This window comes from Eucyclogobius newberryi, unplaced genomic scaffold (assembly GCF_026437365.1).
Source record: "Eucyclogobius newberryi isolate DKJ021-1_F unplaced genomic scaffold, fEucNew1.0.hap1 SCAF_11, whole genome shotgun sequence".
In the NCBI taxonomy this organism is placed as follows: Eukaryota; Metazoa; Chordata; class Actinopteri; order Gobiiformes; family Gobiidae; genus Eucyclogobius; species Eucyclogobius newberryi.
The window spans coordinates 39,330,585-39,351,546 of NW_027315735.1; the positions used below are offsets into that span (position 1 = coordinate 39,330,585).

A 20,962-nucleotide genomic window follows, 5' to 3' on the forward strand; every position below is an offset into this window, starting at 1 on the left:
CAGTCAGCACGTGACAATCGGCACGAGAACGTGACAATCGGCACGAGAACGTGACAATCAGCACGTGACAATCAGCACGAGAACGTGACAATCGGCACGAGAACGTGACAATCGGCACGAGAACGTGACAGTCGGCACGAGAATGTGACAGTCGGCAAGAGAACGTGACAGTCAGCACGTGACAATCGGCACGAGAACGTGACAATCGGCACGAGAACGTGACAATCAGAACGTGACAATCAGCACGAGAACGTGACAATCGGCACGAGAACGTGACAATCGGCACGAGAACGTGACAGTCGGCAAGAGAACGTGACAATCGGCACGAGAATGTGACAATCGGCACGAGAACGTGACAGTCAGCACGTGACAATCGGCACGAGAACGTGACAATCAGCACGTGACAATCGGCACGAGAACGTGACAATCAGGCACGAGAACGTGACAGTCAGCACGTGACAATCGGCACGAGAACGTGACAATCAGGCACGAGAACGTGACAGTCAGCACGTGACAATCAGCACGAGAACGTGACAATCGGCACGAGAACGTGACAATCGGCACGAGAATGTGACAGTCGGCAAGAGAACGTGACAATCAGGCACGAGAATGTGACAATCGGCACAATCAGCACGAGAACGTGACAATCAGCACGAGAACGTGACAGTCAGCACGTGACAATCGGCACGAGAACGTGACAATCAGCACGTGACAATCAGCACGAGAGCGTGACAATCGGCACGAGAACGTGACAATCAGCACGTGACAATCAGCACGAGAACGTGACAATCGGCACAAGAACGTGACAATCGGCACGAGACAATCGGCACGAGAACGTGACAATTGGCACAATCAGCACGAGAACGTGACAATCAGCACGAGAACGTGACAGTCAGCACGTGACAATCGGCACGAGAACGTGACAGTCGGCACGAGAATGTGACAATCGGCACAATCAGCACGAGAACGTGACAATCAGCACGAGAACGTGACAGTCAGCACGTGACAATCGGCACGAGAACGTGACAATCGGCACGAGAACGTGACAATCGGCACGAGAACGTGACAATCAGCACGTGACAATCGGCACGAGAACGTGACAATTGGCAAGAGGGACGTGACAATCAGCAAGTGACAATCGGCACGAGAACGTGACAATCGGCACGAGAACCTGACAATCGGCAAGAGAACGTGACAATCAGCAAGTGACAATCAGCACGAGAACGAACGTGACAATCGGCACGAGAACGTGACAATCGGCACGAGAACGTGACAATCGGCACGAGAACGTGACAATCGGCAAGAGAACGTGACAATCGGCACGAGAACGTGACAATCAGCACGTGACAATCGGCACGAGAACGTGACAATCGGCACGAGAACGTGACAGTCAGCACGTGACAATCGGCACGAGAACGTGACAATCGGCACGAGAACGTGAGGGAACAAACTGGAGGTGAGTCACTCTGACGTGAGCTTCTGGAGGTTTTATTGATGAAAATCTGAATAATACAAGTTTGTCATTAAAAGGTTTGTTCACGTGTTTGAAAACACAGTACTCACTAGCTCGGAGCTAGAGCTGAGCTAACACTGAGCTCCGAGCTAGCGCTGAGCTAACACCGAGTTCTGAGCTAGCGCTGAGCTAACACCGAGTTCTGAGCTAACACCATGCTCTGAGCTAGTGCTGAGCTGGCTTCCTGCTTGTGAAGACTGCAAACGCTCTCGCTCGCTATCGCTGCTTTCTTTCTTTCTTTTGCTTTTTAATCAGTCATTATCTTCCAAACATTTTTGGTTATGACTTTAAGTAAACCAAGGATTTTAAAGTTTTAAGAACATCTCTGACGCCGGCGACATGTCCGGAGAAGAACAGACACGATCTTCATGAGCGACAAACAGATATTTGCTTAAGAATCTGAAAAAAGACTCGAGATACAATTCCACATTTTATACAAGAAAAACTGCTACTTTCAATCTAAACCGCAGTGACTCGGTGTCGTTCCCAAAACTGTCTAAAGACCAGAAAGACCAGGATGTTTCTGGAACAAACTGTGCAAAGCCTAAACGATACAAATGGAACGTTAAGTCTCCTAAAATACAGCTCAAACAGACTTTTACCACTTTTAGAGACTGAAGTCAATGAAAAACGACATGACGTGTCCAAAAGGCGGCGAGAGAGAGAATCTGTGTCAAACGTCAAGGTCTCCGACAGGTCCGTCCTGATGGAGACGCTGTAACACGTCATGTGACGCACAGAAAGATCAACACATTCTTTTCACAGCTCCACTGTGGAGTGAAGCAGCTGATGGTGCTCGAGGTGCAGTCGACATGCGGCGAGAACAGACTGAAGTTATTCCACGTTCTGAGGAAATGGAAATCACAACATTCATAAGTGGAACTCTTCCAAACAGCCTCATTCTCTTCATTGTTTTACACAAGCCTCTCATTGTAGCGATGATTTGACAGAGACGTTTCAGTCCCACAGACTTTAAAGGTTTGGTCATTACAGGTGATTTCAATGTTCATGTGGATCATATTTGTGACTCTGCTGTGGCCCCACCCACAGTAGAGAGGCCCCACCCACAGCAGAGAGGCCCCACCCACAGCAGAGTGGGTGGTGCCAGAGGGCCTCCTGCTGGTGCCAGAGGGCCTCCTGCTGGTGCCAGAGGGAGGGCCTCCTGCTGGTACCAGAGGGCCTCCTGCTGGTGCCAGAGGGCCTCCTGCTGGTGCCAGAGGGAGGGCCTCCTGCTGGTGCCAGAGGGCCTCCTGCTGGTGCCAGAGGGCCTCCTGCTGGTGCAACAGATCAGTTTGTGGAGGCAGAACAACTTTCTCCAGCTGAACTCAGACAAGACTGAAATCATCATCTTTGTCACAGAAACAAAGAGAAAGTGTTAGCGGTCACCTCCAGAGTCTCGCTCTAAAACCTACAAACCAAGTTATAAATCTGGGGCAATAATGGACTCAGACTTGAACTTTAATAGCCACGTCAAATCAATAACATCAGCAGCTTTTTACCATCTAAAAAACATTGCCAAAATCAAAAATATAGTGTCAAAACCAGATTTAGAGAGACTTATCCACGCGTTTGTCTCCAGTAGATTAGACTACTGTAACGGCCTGCTCACTGGTCTCTCCAAACGAGCTGTAAAACAGCTGCAGTACATCCAGAACGCTGCTGCTCGGGTCCTGACTAGAACCAGGAAGTACCATCACATTAGTCCTGACTAGAACCAGGAAGTACCATCACATTAGTCCTGACTAGAACCAGGAAGTACCATCACATTAGTCCTGACTAGAACCAGGAAGTACCATCACATTAGTCCTGACTAGAACCAGGAAGTACAGTCACATTAGTCCTGACTAGAACCAGGAAGTACCATCACATTAGTCCTGACTAGAACCAGGAAGTACCATCACATTAGTCCTCACTAGAACCAGGAAGTACCATCACATTAGTCCTGACTAGAACCAGGAAGTACCATCACATTAGTCCTGACTAGAACCAGGAAGTACCATCACATTAGTCCTGACTAGAACCAGGAAGTACCATCACATTAGTCCTGACTAGAACCAGGAAGTACCGTCACATTAGTCCTGACTAGAACCAGGAAGTACCGTCACATTAGTCCTGACTAGAACCAGGAAGTACCGTCACATTAGTCTTGACTAGAACCAGGAAGTACCGTCACATTAGTCCCGACTAGAACCAGGAAGTACCATCACATTAGTCCCGACTAGAACCAGGAAGTACCGTCACATTAGTCCTGACCAGAACCAGGAAGTACCGTCACATTAGTCCCGACTAGAACCAGGAAGTACCGTCACATTAGTCCTGACTAGAACCAGGAAGTATGATCACATTAGCCCTGTTCTCAGGTCTCTGCACTGCCCCCTGTGGCTCAGAGAAGAGACTTTAAAGCAGCTCTGCTTGTGTACAAGTCTCTCCATGGCCTAGCACCAAAGTACATCTCAGACATGTTAGTGTAACACCTAGCACTGAACTAATGCTAAGCTAACATCTTGCATGGAGCTAACGCCGAGCTAACAATGAGCTAGCCGGGCACATTGTGAACAGATGTAATAAGTTGATCGGAACAATCATTTCTTTACTGCAGCGCCATCGTGTGGAGAGGTCTGGAATTGTAGCTCTGTTTGATTATAATTATAATAAAGGACATTTTATTTTGTTTATCCTGAAAATAATTCTCATTGCCATAAAACAGATTCAGCCTTTGAGTGTTTGTCTCCGCGGCAACAGAGCGAAGAAGAGGATTAAGACCAAACACTGTTATCTCTCCACCGCAGAGAGAGAGAGAGAGAGGGAGAGGGAGAGGGAGAGGGAGAGGGAGAGGGAGAGAGGGAGAGAGGGAGAGAGGGAGAGGGAGAGAGGGAGAGAGGGAGAGAGAGAGAGAGAGGGAGAGGGAGAGGGAGAGGGAGAGGGAGAGAGAGAGAGAGAGAGAGAGAGAGAGACCTCCACAGGGAAAAGGAGGAGAGGATGATAGTGGGAAATGAGAATAAAGTGAAAGAAGAGAGGACACAGCATTAATCCATGAACCAGGTCTAAACCAGGTCTAAACCAGGACTAAACCAGGACTAAACCAGGTCTAAACCAGGACTAAACCAGGACTAAACCAGGTCTAAACCAGGTCTAAACCAGGACTAAACCAGGACTAAACCAGGTCTAAACCAGGACTAAACCAGGACTAAACCAGGTCTAAACCAGGACTAAACCAGGTCTAAACCAGGTCTAAACCAGGACTAAACCAGGTCTAAACCAGGACTAAACCAGGTCTAAACCAGGACTAAACCAGGTCTAAACCAGGTCTAAACCAGGTCTAAACCAGGTCTACAGGTCTGTGCTGCTGTGAAGACATGTTGGTATTTGTTTAGGTTTTAATCGACTGTTATTAAATCGTTTGTTTCTTTTGGTTCTAAACTTCTCTGGGTGAAGCTGAGGCTCTGTAGTTTTGCTCAGGCTTTTGGTAAATATCACTAAACATGAGCTTCAGGGACTTGTAATTGTAAAGTCCAGACTGAGAGACCATCAAGTGGACACGCTGCAGGTGAACAGAGAAACACCTGCTGTTTCCTCATGTAAGAGATTCAGGAAGGGACTCATCCATCACCCAAGATGAGATCCTGAGGACCTAAAGTCTCTGGATGTTGTAGGACTGTCTCTGACACGTCTCTGTAACAGGACGTGGTGGTCGGGGACAGTGTCTCTGGACTGGCAGACCGGGGTGGTGGTCCCTCTGTTCAAGAAGAGGGACCAGAGGGTGTGTCCCACCTACAGAGGGATCACACTCCTCAGCCTCCCATAAGGTCTATTCCAGGTCCTGGAGGAGAATCTGACCCATAGAACCTCAGATTCAGGAGGAGCAGGTTTAGGTCCTGGTGGTGCAACACTGGAACAGCTCTAGACTCTCCACCAGGGGGCGCAAGGGTTCATGGGAGTTTGCACAGTCACATGTGCTTTGTGGATCTGGAGAAGGCTTTGGACCGTGTCCCTCGGGGTGTCCTTTGGGGGGTGCTCCGGGAGTACGGGGTCCGGGGCCCTTTGCTCAGGGCTGTCCGGTCCCTGTCTGACAGGAGCAGGAGCTGTGGTCACTGCAGTAAGTCAGACCTGTTCCCAGTGAGGGACTCCTCAGGGCTGCGCTTTGTCACCGCTTCTGTTCATAGTTTTTATGGACAGAATTTCTAGGCGCAGTCAGGGGTCAGAGGGTGTGGTCAGAGGGTGTGGTCAGGGGTGAGATGGTGTGGTTAGGGGTCAGAGGGTGTGGTCTGGGGACCACAGGATCTCATCTCTGCTGTTTGCAGACGATGTTGTCCTGAGGCTCCATCAAACCTGGACCTGCAGCTGCACTGGGACGGTTTGATGGTTCTCGATTCTCTCCAGGTGGGCGGGGGGTCCTTGCCCTGGAGGTGTCCATGTCCTACTGGGAAGAAGCCCAGGGGAAGACCCTGGACACGCTGGAGGGACTATGTCTCTGTGTGGCCTGGGAACGCCTTGGGAGGTGGAGGAGCTGGAGGAAGCAGTCCCTGCTTAGACCTGCGACCCGGCCCCGGACAAAGCAGACGGAAATGGATGAATGCAATTCACATTTGGGACGTTTAAATGTGAAAAATGGACAGAGGTTTAAACGTTTGATGAAGTGGAAACTGGACACGTCTGTCCCAGGTCAAAGGTCAAATAGAAATAAAAAAACTGCAGTGTCTCAACTTGAAGGATTTGACTGAAAATGAGTGTTTAACATTCTCTTTACGTTGATGATTCTCTGACGCTTAAACAGGACCAAGCTGAACCTGATGTCCTACCCGACTGGACAAACCTGATGTCCTTCCTGTCACCTGAAGGAATCGTCTCAATTTCTATCTCGTATTAAAATCAGAAATCTAAACTGAATCCTTGGGTGCAGAGTTTGGCCTTTGCACTCACTTCCTGCGGCCGAGGGGGCAGCGGCGTTGGACAGAGAGTGGGAGGAGCTAACACCCAGGAGGGAGGAGCCTACGGCCAGGTGGGTGGAGCCCAGGTGAGAGGGGCTGGTCAGCGTTTTGGCGGTGGAGGACGAGTCGTTGTGTTGGCTGACCACAGAAGGCTGTCTGCGCAGAGCTCCGGGAACAGCAGCCTGACCAGTCTGAAAGGTGTAGACCACGTCCATCTGAGGGGGCGGGACGTGAGGGGGCGGGGCAATGGGTCAAAGGTCAGATGAAATGAAAGCAGGAGAGACAGAGGAAGAGAAGAAGAGTTAATCAGACAGTTAAGAAACAGAAAACTGAGACAAGAGTTAGTTTAAAGTGTTAAAGACAAAAGAGAAAAGGACTGCGTTTCCCATGATGCATCTGTGAAGTCCACGCGGTGGCCATTTTCATTTCCCATGATGCATCTGTGAAGTCCATGCGGCGGCCATTTTCATCCAGAGGAAACGGCTTCTTCACATCAAAATGTTCTTCTCCAAATTAACTCAAAATCAGTCTCTGCAGAGCTCACCACCTCGTGACATCATCGGGTGCCCCGCCCTCAGAGCTCACCACCTCGTGACATCATCGGGTGACCGCCCTCAGAGCTCACCACCTCGTGACATCATCGGGTGCCCCGCCCTCAGAGCTCACCACCTCGTGACATCATCGGGTGACCGCCCTCAGAGCTCACCACCTCGTGACATCATCGGGTGCCCCGCCCTCAGAGCTCACCACCTCGTGACATCATCGGGTGCCCCGCCCTCAGAGCTCACCACCTCGTGACATCATCGGGTGACCGCCCTCAGAGCTCACCACCTCGTGACATCATCGGGTGACCGCCCTCAGAGCTCACCACCTCGTGACATCATCGGGTGCCCCGCCCTCAGAGCTCACCACCTCGTGACATCATCGGGTGCCCCGCCCTCAGAGCTCACCACCTCGTGACATCATCGGGTGCCCCGCCCTCAGAGCTCACCACCTCGTGACATCATCGGGTGCCCCGCCCTCAGAGCTCACCACCTCGTGACATCATCGGGTGCCCCGCCCTCAGAGCTCACCACCTCGTGACATCATCGGGTGCCCCGCCCTCAGAGCTCACCACCTTGTGACATCATCGGGTGCCCCGCCCTCAGAGCTCACCACCTCGTGACATCATCGGGTGCCCCGCCCTCAGAGCTCACCACCTCGTGACATCATCGGGTGCCACAGCCTGAACACGCCCTGATGTATTTGTCCAAAGGTCTTATTTATTGGGTTAAACAAAAGGAAAAAACTTTTTATCATAAAGACAAATGTAAATAATAAATTATTGCAGATTTTCATCAATAAAACACTTTAATCTTCAATATTCTGTCAGAAGCTTCAGCCTCTGGTTCAGTAGAAACTGTGACGTGAAACTCTAAAGTCCTCGTGTTGTGGACATTGTTTTAAAGGCCAAACATCTGGGTCCATTAGGGAGCGACCCCAGGCTGAAGAGGTCAGAGGTCATCAGGACTAAAGCTGGATCAGAGCCACAATAAAGACTTCCTGAAGACGAGGATTAGACCCAGATGAGGGCCGGATTACACAGGGTTAAAAAGGATTAATGCAGCGATATGAGCCGCTGGCCACGGGCCGCGGGCCACGAGCCGCGGGCCAAGAGCCACCGGGGGCAGCAGAGAGCGGCGCTCCTCGGCTAGCGAGCTAATGTTAGCAAAACTTTCTCATCCAAACCCAAATCCTCTGCTAAATATTCTAAATATAAATGTGCTGATAAAAATGTAGAAAAACAATAGAATTTCAAGCAAAATGTTGAACTTTTAGGGCGTCTTTTTGCCTCTTCCTGGTCGACACAATTCAACTGCAGGTGGCGCTAGTGGCTTTGTGAGAGAACTTTAAAGTAGCACCTCATGACATCATCAGGTGGAACAGTGTGTGAGCTCCAGAGAAACTGAACCTGCAGATTTAAACGTGCAAAAAATGATATTCCAACATGAGAAATCACTCGTGTCACGTCAGCAGAAAACAAGGAAACAAGTAAACAGACCCTTTAATAAAAACACCAGCTGCAGCACCAGAACCCTCGTCTGTGTTGCACTCCTCACACTTTGGGTCATGTTTTGCTGACGATTTCACCCGGGTTTGGGTCATGTTCGAGTCGTTGTTGTGTTACAGGAGTCGTGTTGTGTTACAGGCGTTGTTGTCGTGTTACAGGGGTCGTTGTCGTGTCACAGGCGTCGTTGTCGTGTTACAGGAGTCGTTGTCGTGTTACAGGCGTTGTTGTCGTGTTACAGGAGTCGTTGTCGTGTTACATGAGTCGTTGTAGTGTAACAGGCGTTGTTGTCGTGTTACAGGGGTCGTTGTCGTGTCACAGGCGTTGTTGTCGTGTTACAGGCGTCGTTGTCGTGTTACAGGCGTCGTTATCGTGTCACAGGCGTCGTTGTCGTGTTACATGAGTCGTTGTCGTGTAACAGGCGTTGTTGTCGTGTTACAGGGGTCGTTGTCGTGTCACAGGCGTTGTTGTCGTGTTACAGGGGTCGTTGTCGTGTCACAGGCGTCGTCGTCGTGTCACATGTGTTGTCGTCGTGTTACAGGCGTTGTTGTCGTGTTACAGGCGTCGTTGTCGTGTTACATGAGTCGTTGTCGTGTTACAGGCGTAGTTGTCGTGTTACAGGGGTCGTTGTCGTGTCACAGGCGTCGTTGTCGTGTTACAGGTGTCGTTGTCGTGTTACAGGAGTCGTTGTCGTGTTACAGGGGTCGTCGTCGTGTTACAGGCGTCGTTGTCGTGTCACAGGCGTCGTTGTCGTGTTACAGGTGTCGTTGTCGTGTTACAGGAGTCGTTGTCGTGTTACAGGGGTCGTTATCGTGTCACAGGCGTCGTTATCGTGTCACAGGCGTCGTTGTCGTGTTACAGGCGTCGTTGTCGTGTTACAGGGGTCGTTGTCGTGTCGCAGGCGTCGTTGTCGTGTTGCAGGAGTCGTTGTCGTGTTGCAGGAGTCGTTGTCGTGTTGCAGGAGTCGTTGTCGTGTTGCAGGAGTCGTTGTCGTGTTACGGGAGTCGTTGTCGTGTTACGGGAGTCGTTGTCGTGTTGCATGAGTCGTTGTCGTGTTACAGCGGTCATTGTTGTGTTGCAGGCGTTGTTGTTGTGTTACAGGAGTCGTTGTCGTGTTGCATGAGTCGTTGTCGTGTTACGGGAGTCGTTGTCGTGTTACGGGAGTCGTTGTCGTGTTGCATGAGTCGTTGTCGTGTTGCATGAGTCGTTGTCGTGTTACAGCGGTCATTGTTGTGTTGCAGGCGTTGTTGTTGTGTTACAGGAGTCGTTGTCGTGTTGCATGAGTCGTTGTCGTGTTGCAGCAGTCGTTGTCGTGTTGCAGCAGTCGTTGTCGTGTTGCAGCAGTCGTTGTCGTGTTACAGGCGTCGTTGTCGTGTTACAGGCGTCGTTGTCGTGTTACAGGCGTCGTTGTCGTGTTACAGGCGTCGTTGTCGTGTTACATGAGTCGTTGTCGTGTTACATGAGTCGTTGTCATGTTAAAGGAGTCGTTGTCATGTTACAGGAGTCGTTGTCATGTTACAGGAGTCGTTGTCGATTTACAGGTGTCGTTGTCGTGTTACATGAGTCGTTGTCGATTTACAGGTGTCGTTGTCGTGTTGCATGAGTCTTTGTCGTGTCACAGGCGTCGTTGTCGTGTTACAGGAGTCGTTGTCGTGTTACATGAGTCGTTGTCGTGTAACAGGCGTTGTTGTCGTGTTACAGGGGTCGTTGTCGTGTCACAGGCGTTGTTGTCGTGTCACAGGGGTCGTTGTCGTGTCACAGGCGTCGTCGTCGTGTCACATGTGTTGTCGTCGTGTTACAGGCGTTGTTGTCGTGTTACAGGCGTCGTTGTCGTGTTACATGAGTCGTTGTCGTGTTACAGGCGTAGTTGTCGTGTTACAGGGGTCGTTGTCGTGTCACAGGAGTCGTTGTCGTGTTACAGGAGTCGTTGTCGTGTTACAGGCGTCGTCGTCGTGTTACATGCGTCGTCGTCGTGTTACAGGCGTCGTCGTCGTGTTACAGGCGTCGTCGTCGTGTTACAGGCGTCGTTGTCGTGTTACAGGCGTCGTTGTCGTGTTACAGCAGTCGTTGTCGTGTTACAGCAGTCGTTGTCGTGTTACATGAGTCGTTGTCGTGTAACAGGCGTTGTTGTCGTGTTACAGGGGTCGTTGTCGTGTCACAGGCGTTGTTGTCGTGTCACAGGGGTCGTTGTCGTGTCACAGGCGTCGTCGTCGTGTCACATGTGTTGTCGTCGTGTTACAGGCGTTGTTGTCGTGTTACAGGCGTCGTTGTCGTGTTACATGAGTCGTTGTCGTGTTACAGGCGTAGTTGTCGTGTTACAGGGGTCGTTGTCGTGTCACAGGCGTCGTTGTCGTGTTACAGGAGTCGTTGTCGTGTTACAGGAGTCGTTGTCGTGTTACAGGCGTCGTCGTCGTGTTACATGCGTCGTCGTCGTGTTACAGGCGTCGTCGTCGTGTTACAGGCGTCGTCGTCGTGTTACAGGCGTCGTCGTCGTGTTACAGGCGTCGTTGTCGTGTTACAGCAGTCGTTGTCGTGTTACAGCAGTCGTTGTCGTGTTACAGCAGTCGTTGTCGTGTTGCAGCAGTCGTTGTCGTGTTACAGGCGTCGTTGTCGTGTTACAGGCGTCGTTGTCGTGTTACAGGCGTCATTGTCGTGTTACATGAGTCGTTGTCGTGTTACATGAGTCGTTGTCATGTTAAAGGAGTCGTTGTCATGTTACAGGAGTCGTTGTCATGTTACAGGAGTCGTTGTCGATTTACAGGTGTCGTTGTCGTGTTACATGAGTCGTTGTCGTGTTACAGGTGTCGTTGTCGTGTTGCAGGAGTCGTTGTCGTGTTGCAGGAGTCGTTGTCGTGTTACGGGAGTCGTTGTCGTGTTACGGGAGTCGTTGTCGTGTTACGGGAGTCGTTGTCGTGTTACGGGAGTCGTTGTCGTGTTATGGGAGTCGTTGTCGTGTTACAGCGGTCATTGTTGTGTTGCAGGCGTTGTTGTTGTGTTACAGGAGTCGTTGTCGTGTTGCATGAGTCGTTGTCGTGTTACAGGAGTCGTTGTCGTGTTACAGGAGTCGTTGTCGTGTTACAGGAGTCGTTGTCGTGTTACGGGAGTCGTTGTCGTGTTACCTGAGTCTGGATGCGGTTGAGGCCCCTGAACAGCGGCCGTTGTCGTGTTACGGGAGTCGTTGTCGTGTTACAGGTGTCGTTGTCGTGTTGCATGAGTCGTTGTCGTATTACAGCAGTCGTTGTCGTGTTACAGGAGTCGTTGTCGTGTTACAGGAGTCGTTGTTACAGGCGTCGTTGTCGTGTTACAGCAGTCGTTGTCGTGTTACAGCAGTCGTTGTCGTGTTACAGGAGTCGTTGTCGTGTTACAGGAGTCGTTGTTACAGGCGTCGTTGTCGTGTTACAGCGGTCGTTGTCGTGTTACAGCAGTCGTTGTCGTGTTACAGCAGTCGTTGTCGTGTTACAGGAGTCGTTGTCGTGTTACAGGCGTCGTTGTCGTGTTACAGGCGTCGTTGTCGTGTTACAGCAGTCGTTGTCGTGTTACAGCAGTCGTTGTCGTGTTACAGCAGTCGTTGTCGTGTTACCTGAGTCTGGATGCGGTTGAGGCCCCTGAACCACAGGATCTGGCCGCGCCGCATCTCCATCTCGGCGTGGTCGATCTCGTCCACTCCTTCGGTCATCTGCTCCTCGTGGATCTCCTCCTTCGTGACGCCGTGTCCCGCCTCCTTCAGGAACTTCAGGTGATGTGTCGGGACCGAGGTCACCAGCTGTGGGAGCACAAGAGTCACATGACACACCACAAGAGTCACATGACGTACCACAAGAGTCACATGACACACCACAAGAGTCACAGGACGTACTACAAGAGTCACATGACGTACCACAAGAGTCACATGACACACCACAAGAGTCACATGACACACCACAAGAGTCACATGACACACCACAAGAGTCACATGACACACCACAAGAGTCACATGACATACCACAAGAGTCACATGACACACCACAAGAGTCACATGACGTACCACAAGAGTCACATGACGTACCACAAGAGTCACATGACATACCACAAGAGTCACATGACATACCACAAGAGTCACATGACTTACCACAAGAGTCACATGACTTACCACAAGAGTCACATGACTTACCACAAGAGTCACATGACGTACCACAAGAGTCACATGACATACCACAAGAGTCACATGACTTACCACAAGAGTCACATGACGTACCACAAGAGTCACATGACATACCACAAGAGTCACATGACACACCACAAGAGTCACATGACGTACCACAAGAGTCACATGACGTACCACAAGAGTCACATGACGTACCACAAGAGTCACATGACGTACCACAAGAGTCACATGACATACCACATGAGTCACATGACGTACCACAAGAGTCACATGACATACCACAAGAGTCACAGGACGTACCACAAGAGTCACGTGACACACCACAAGAGTCACATGACGTACCACAAGAGTCACATGACGTACCACAAGAGTCACATGACGTACCACAAGAGTCACATGACATACCACAAGAGTCACATGACATACCACAAGAGTCACATGACACACCACAAGAGTCACATGACACACCACAAGAGTCACATGACGTACCACAAGAGTCACATGATGTACCACAAGAGTCACATGACACACCACAAGAGTCACATGACATACCACAAGAGTCACGTGACGTACCACAAGAGTCACGTGACGTACCACAAGAGTCACATGACACACCACAAGAGTCACATGACATACCACAAGAGTCACATGACATACCACAAGAGTCACATGACACACCACAAGAGTCACATGACGTACCACAAGAGTCACATGACGTACCACAAGAGTCACATGACGTACCACAAGAGTCACATGACACACCACAAGAGTCACATGACACACCACAAGAGTCACATGACGTACCACAAGTCACATGACATACCACAAGTCACATGACATACCACAAGAGTCACATGACATACCACAAGAGTCACATGACATACCACAAGTCACATGACATACCACAAGAGTCACATGACGTACCACAAGAGTCACAGGACATACTACAAGAGTCACATGACATACCACAAGTCACATGACATACCACAAGAGTCACATGACATACCACAAGAGTCACATGACATACCACAAGTCACATGACATACCACAAGAGTCACATGACGTACCACAAGAGTCACATGACACACCACAAGAGTCACATGACGTACCACAAGAGTCACATGACACACCACAAGAGTCACATGACGTACCACAAGAGTCACATGACATACCACAAGAGTCACATGACATACCACAAGAGTCACATGACATACCACAAGAGTCACATGACGTACCACAAGAGTCACATGACACACCACAAGAGTCACATGACTTACCACAAGAGTCACATGACATACCACAAGAGTCACATGACACACCACAAGAGTCACATGACGTACCACAAGAGTCACATGACATACCACAAGAGTCACATGACATACCACAAGAGTCACATGACACACCACAAGAGTCACATGACGTACCACAAGAGTCACATGACACACCACAAGAGTCACATGACATACCACAAGAGTCACATGACGTACCACAAGAGTCACATGACATACCACAAGTCACATGACATACCACAAGAGTCACATGACGTACCACAAGAGTCACAGGACATACTACAAGAGTCACATGACACACCAGAGTCACATGACGTACCACAAGAGTCACATGACACACCACAAGAGTCACATGACGTACCACAAGAGTCACATGACATACCACAAGAGTCACATGACATACCACAAGAGTCACATGACGTACCACAAGAGTCACATGACGTACCACAAGAGTCACATGACACACCACAAGAGTCACATGACTTACCACAAGAGTCACATGACATACCACAAGAGTCACATGACACACCACAAGAGTCACATGACATACCACAAGAGTCACATGACACACCACAAGAGTCACATGACGTACCACAAGAGTCACATGACATACCACAAGAGTCACATGACATACCACAAGAGTCACATGACACACCACAAGAGTCACATGACATACCACAAGAGTCACATGACGTACCACAAGAGTCACATGACGTACCACAAGAGTCACATGACACACCACAAGAGTCACATGACGTACCACAAGAGTCACATGACATACCACAAGAGTCACATGACACACCACAAGAGTCACATGACATACCACAAGAGTCACATGACTTACCACAAGAGTCACATGACACACCACAAGAGTCACATGACATACCACAAGAGTCACATGACGTACCACAAGAGTCACATGACATACCACAAGAGTCACATGACGTACCACAAGAGTCACATGACACACCACAAGAGTCACATGACGTACCACAAGAGTCACATGACACACCACAAGAGTCACATGACATACCACAAGAGTCACATGACTTACCACAAGAGTCACATGACACACCACAAGAGTCACATGACATACCACAAGAGTCACATGACTTACCACAAGAGTCACATGACACACCACAAGAGTCACATGACATACCACAAGAGTCACATGACACACCACAAGAGTCACATGACACACCACAAGAGTCACATGACGTACCACAAGAGTCACATGACGTACCACAAGAGTCACATGACATACCACAAGAGTCACATGACGTACCACAAGAGTCACATGACACACCACAAGAGTCACATGACGTACCACAAGAGTCACATGACATACCACAAGAGTCACATGACGTACCACAAGAGTCACATGACGTACAATAAGAGTCACATGACCATAAACCAGCACATTATTAACTCGTGAGTCGTTTCAGTTTGAACACTTCAAACTCTATATCTGTGTCTTTAAACACAAGAACTCAAATACACAATAAATCACAACATAAATAAATACAAAAATCATTTGCAAAAGCTTAAAACTAAATAATAATTATGACTGTTTTTATTTGTTTATTTTCTAAAAGTTTTTAAAACTAAAAACTAAAATGGGAGCACATGCAGCACTCTGGTGGACCACGCCTACGGGACCACGCCCGCCTTCGGGACCACGCCTGCCTACGGGACCACGCCTGCCTACGGGACCACGCCCGCCTACGGGACCACGCCCGCCTACGGGACCACGCCTACAGACCAGGTCCAGACTTAGGAGCTTCAGCGTCTTGTTTCTCAGTGGGAGACAGTGGGACGACTCACCTGACCCCAGAGCAGTTCTCCCACACCGATGAAGACGCACCACAGCCATTGGTCGATGGTCAGAGCCGTGCAGGAGAACGGCTTTCCCCCAAACTGCACGATTACGATCTGAAACACACAGGGTTTAGACGCGGTTTAGACCCGACTTGGATCAATCCAGGTCATCCTTGAAAATGAGATCTCAATGGGTTCTTACTTGGTCAAATAAACAAACAAACCGATAGTTTGAGTCCCTGGTCCTAGGCCCTGGTCCTAGTCTCTTGAACCTAGTCCTAGTCCCTGGTCTCTTGTCCCTGGTCTCTTGTCCCTGGTCCCTTGTCCCTGGTCCCTTGTCCCTGGTCCTAGTCCCTTGTCCCTGGTCCTAGTCTCTTGTCCCTGGTCCTAGTCTCTTGTCCCTTGTCCTAGTCTCTTGTCCCTGGCCCTAGTCCCTGGTCCCTTGTCCCTGGTCCTAGTCTCTTGTCCCTTGTCCTAGTCTCGTGTCCCTGGTCCTAGTCCCTTGTCCCTGGTCCTAGTCCCTGGTCCCTTGTCCCTGGTCCTAGTCTCTTGTCCCTTGTCCTAGTCTCGTGTCCCTGGTCCTAGTCCCTGGTCCCTTGTCCCTGGTCCTAGTCTCTTGTCCCTTGTCCTAGTCTCGTGTCCCTGGTCCTAGTCCCTTGTCCCTGGTCCTAGTCCCTGGTCCTTTGTCCCTGGTCCTGACCTGCAGGGCAAACGTCCCCAGAACCACGGAGCAGAAGATGGGGTTCCTGTAGATGCCCTCGAACACGTTCCTCTCGCCGTGGATCTTTCTGGCGTTGATCTCGTTGAAGAGCTGCATCATCACGAACACGTTGAAGACGATGGTGTAGTGTTCAGACGGCGGCGAGTGCAGCGGCGCGTTACGGCCCGAGTCGATGTCGAAGAAGTTCTCTCCTGAACAAATCAAACACAGAAACACTGAGCTGTGCCCATGTGCCCAAGCCCCGACTGTGCCCAAGCCCCGACTGTGCCCAAGCCCCGACTGTGCCCAAGCCCCGACTGTGCCCATGTGCCCGTGCCCCGACTGTGCCCATGTGCCCAAGCCCCGACTGTGCCCAAGCCCCGACTGTGCCCAAGCCCCGACTGTGCCCATGTGCCCGTGCCCCGACTGTGCCCATGTGCCCAAGCCCCGACTGTACCCATGTGCCCAAGCCCCGACTGTGCCCATGTGCCCAAGCCCCGACTGTGCCCAAGCCCCGACTGTGCCCATGTGCCCAAGCCCCGACTGTGCCCAAGCCCCGACTGTGCCCAAGCCCCGACTGTGCCCATGTGCCCGTGCCCCGACTGTGCCCATGTGCCCAAGCCCCGACTGTGCCCAAGCCCCGACTGTGCCCAAGCCCCGACTGTGCCCATGTGCCCGTGCCCCGACTGTGCCCATGTGCCCAAGCCCCGACTGTACCCATGTGCCCAAGCCCCGACTGTGCCCATGTGCCCAAGCCCCGACTGTGCCCAAGCCCCGACTGTGCCCATGTGCCCAAGCCCCGACTGTGCCCAAGCCCCGACTGTGCCCAAGCCCCGACTGTGCCCAAGCCCCGACTGTGCCCAAGCCCCGACTGTGCCCATGTGCCCAAGCCCCGACTGTGCCCAAGCCCCGACTGTGCCCAAGCCCCGACTGTGCCCAAGCCCCGACTGTGCCCAAGCCCCGACTGTGCCCATGTGCCCGTGCCCCGACTGTGCCCATGTGCCCAAGCCCCGACTGTGCCCATGTGCCCAAGCCCCGACTGTGCCCGTGCCCCGACTGTGCCCGTGCCCCGACTGTGCCCGTGCCCCGACTGTGCCCATGTGCCCAAGCCCCAACTGTGCCCGTGCCCCGACTGTGCCCGTGCCCCGACTGTGCCCGTGCCCCGACTGTTGCCGTGCCCCGACTGTTGCCGTGCCCCGACTGTTGCCGTGCCCCGACTGTGCCCGTGCCCCGACTGTGCCCGTGCCCCGACTGTTGCCGTGCCCCGACTGTTGCCGTGCCCCGACTGTTGCCGTGCCCCGACTGTGCCCGTGCCCCGACTGTGCCCGTGCCCCGACTGTGCCCGTGCCCCGACTGTGCCCAAGCCCCGACTGTGCCCAGGCCCCGACTGTGCCCGTGCCCCGACTGTGCCCGTGCCCCGACTGTGCCCGTGCCCCGACTGTGCCCAGGCCCCGACTGTGCCCAGGCCCCGACTGTGCCCGTACCCCGATTGTGCCCATGTGCCCAAGCCCCGACTGTGCCCGTGCCCCGACTGTGCCCAAGCCCCGACTGTGCCCAGGCCCCGACTGTACCCGTGCCCCGACTGTGCCCGTGCCCCGACTGTGCCCGTGCCCCGACTGTGCCCAGGCCCCGACTGTGCCCAGGCCCCGACTGTGCCCAGGCCCCGACTGTGCCCGTGCCCCGACTGTGCCCGTACCCCGATAGTGCCCATGTGCCCAAGCCCTGACTGTGCCCGTGCCCCGACTGTGCCCAGGCCCCGACTGTGCCCAGGCCCCGACTGTGCCCAGGCCCCGACTGTGCCCGTGCCCCGACTGTACCCGTGCCCCGACTGTACCCGTGCCCCGACTGTACCCGTGCCCCGACTGTGCCCGTGCCCCGACTGTGCCCAGGCCCCGACTGTGCCCAGGCCCCGACTGTGCCCGTGCCCCGACTGTGCCCGTACCCCGATTGTGCCCAAGCCCCGACTGTGCCCAAGCCCCGACTGTGCCCAAGCCCCGACTGTGCCCAAGCCCCGACTGTGCCCATGTGCCCAAGTCCCGACTGTGCCCGTGCCCCGACTGTTGCCGTGCCCCGACTGTGCCCGTGCCCCGACTGTGCCCGTGCCCCGACTGTGCCCATGTGCCCAAGTCCCGACTGTGCCCGTGCCCCGACTGTTGCCGTGCCCCGACTGTTGCCGTGCCCCGACTGTTGCCGTGCCTCGACTGTGCCCAAGCCCCGACTGTTGCCGTGCCCCGACTGTTGCCGTGCCCCGACTGTTGCCGTGCCCCGACTGTGCCCGTGCCCCGACTGTGCCCGTGCCCCGACTGTGCCCGTGCCCCGACTGTGCCCGTGCCCCGACTGTGCCCGTGCCCCGACTGTGCCCGTGCCCCGACTGTGCCCAGGCCCCGACTGTGCCCAGGCCCTTGTGTCGCGCTCTATGGCGTGCGTTGCTCACCGGCGAACAGCAGGGTGAAGATGATGACGAGCTGGTAGACGGCGTGGCCCAGGATGTTCTTCATCATGGTTCTGGAGATGAGCGGTTTGTTGCGACCGTACGGTCTCCGTAGCAACAGCGACTCTGTTGGCGGCTCTGTGGCTAATGCCAACGAGGCTAACGTGTCCATGATCAGGTTCACCCAGAGCATCTGCACGGCCTTCAGCGGAGAGTCCTGAGGAGAAACACATGTGGAACGAGGCGTGACGAGGAGAACACGGATGTGGACCAACGTCAGCCTTCGAGTCGGCGTCAGCCTTCGAGTCGGCGTCAGCCTTCGAGTCGGCGTCAGCCTTCGAGTCGGCGTCAGCCTTCGAGTCGGCGTCAGCCTTCGAGTCGGCGTCAGCCTTCGAGTCGGCGTCAGCCTTTCGAGTCGGCGTCAGCCTTCGAGTCGGCGTCAGCCTTCGAGTCGGCGTCAGCCTTCGAGTCGGCGTCAGCCTTCGAGCCGGCGTCAGCCTTCGAGTCGGCGTCAGCCTTCGAGTCGGCGTCAGCCTTCGAGTCGGCGTCAGCCTTCGAGTCGGCGTCAGCCTTCGAGTCGGCGTCAGCCTTCGAGTCGGCGTCAGCCTTCGAGCCGGCGTCAGCCTTCGAGTCGGCGTCAGCCTTCGAGTCGGCGTCAGCCTTCGAGTCGGCGTCAGCCTTCGAGTCGGCGTCAGCCTTCGAGTCGGCGTCAGCCTTCGAGTCGGCGTCAGCCTTCGAGTCGGCGTCAGCCTTCGAGTCGGCGTCAGCCTTCGAGTCGGCGTCAGCCTTCGAGCCGGCGTCAGCCTTCGAGTCGGCGTCAGCCTTCAAACATTACAAACTATCTCCACAACACGTGAGTAACAGTGTAAAGTGTTTTGTGTAGTTCGTTAACATTAGCGATTTAGCGCCAAAATTAGCATACAAGCTAACAACCTCGTATTAAACCTTTATTAAATCCTTATTCTGGACAATAATCATGAAAAAGTTAATGGGCCACAACAGTTTGACAAATAATTGTATATTTTGTTTTACCAAGAGCCACAAACACTTCAGTCACTTTAACTTCAGCCTCTCGTTTATAGAGTTATTACTGTGATGCTGGTTCTGACCCGGTTCTGACCCGGTTCTGACCTGTGTGATGCAGGCGCCGGTGAAGGCCACGATCACCGCCACCACGTTCACCGTGAGCTGGAACTGGAGGAACTTTGAGATGGAGTCGTAGACGTTTCGTCCCCACATCACGGCTTTGACGATGCTCGAGAAGTTATCGTCTGTGAGGATGATGTCAGACGCTTCCTTCGCCACGTCTGTGCCCGCGATGCCCTGCACCAATCACAGAGTGGCGTGAGAGGGACAGAGCCAATCACAGAGCGGCGTGAGAGGGACAGAGCCAATCACAGAGCGGCGTGAGAGGGACAGAGCCAATCACAGAGCGGCGTGAGAGGGACAGAGCCAATCACAGAGCGGCGTGAGAGGGACAGAGCCAATCACAGAGCGGCGTGAGAGGGACAGAGCCAATCACAGAGCGGCGTGAGAGGGACAGAGCCAATCACAGAGCGGCGTGAGAGGGACAGAGCCAATCACAGAGCGGCGTGAGAGGGACAGAGCCAATCACAGAGCAGCGAGAGAGGGACAGAGCCAATCACAGAGCAGCGAGAGAGGGACAGAGCCAATCACAGAGCAGCGAGAGAGGGACAGAGCCAATCACAGAGCAGCGAGAGAGGGACAGAGCCAATCACAGAGCAGCGAGAGAGGGACAGAGCCAATCACAGAGCAGCGAGAGAGGGACAGAGCCAATCACAGAGCGGAGTTAAGTACAGTTTATTCCTACATTTGCATAAACTCCAGAGGATGTCGTTGTGGGTAAAACTGGACCAGCTCAACCCGAGCTAAACCCAAACTAAACCCGGTCTAAACCCGGTCTAAACCTGGTCTAAACCTGGTCTAAACCCGGTCTAAACCTGGTCTAAACAAGGGCTCAACCTGGTCTAAACCAGGTCTAAACCTGGTCTAAACAAGGGCTCAACCTGGTCTAAACCAGGTCTAAACCCGGTCTAAACCTGGTCTAAACCCGGTCTAAACCCGGTCTAAA

At 52.9% G+C, this 20,962-nt stretch overlaps 1 protein-coding gene across 5 annotated transcripts in view; it reads right to left on the reverse strand.

Moving 5' to 3' along the window:
• The window catches only part of LOC140354845 (plasma membrane calcium-transporting ATPase 2-like), an 87,666-nt gene that overhangs the window by 2,783 nt on the left and 63,921 nt on the right, over positions 1-20,962 (reverse strand). For 2 of the 5 annotated variants that reach the window (XM_072440096.1, XM_072440095.1), the window contains 6 exons: positions 20,002-20,193; positions 18,874-19,087; positions 16,440-16,651; positions 15,746-15,853; positions 12,069-12,251; positions 6,434-6,656 (listed from right to left, as the gene is read on the reverse strand). In XM_072440096.1, the coding sequence (XP_072296197.1) occupies positions 6,434-6,656; positions 12,069-12,251; positions 15,746-15,853; positions 16,440-16,651; positions 18,874-19,087; positions 20,002-20,193 (1,132 nt within the window). The remainder of the gene's footprint in view (positions 1-6,433; positions 6,657-12,068; positions 12,252-15,745; positions 15,854-16,439; positions 16,652-18,873; positions 19,088-20,001; positions 20,194-20,962) is intronic. The other 3 variants (XM_072440098.1, XM_072440097.1, XM_072440099.1) reach the window with 2 other exon arrangements.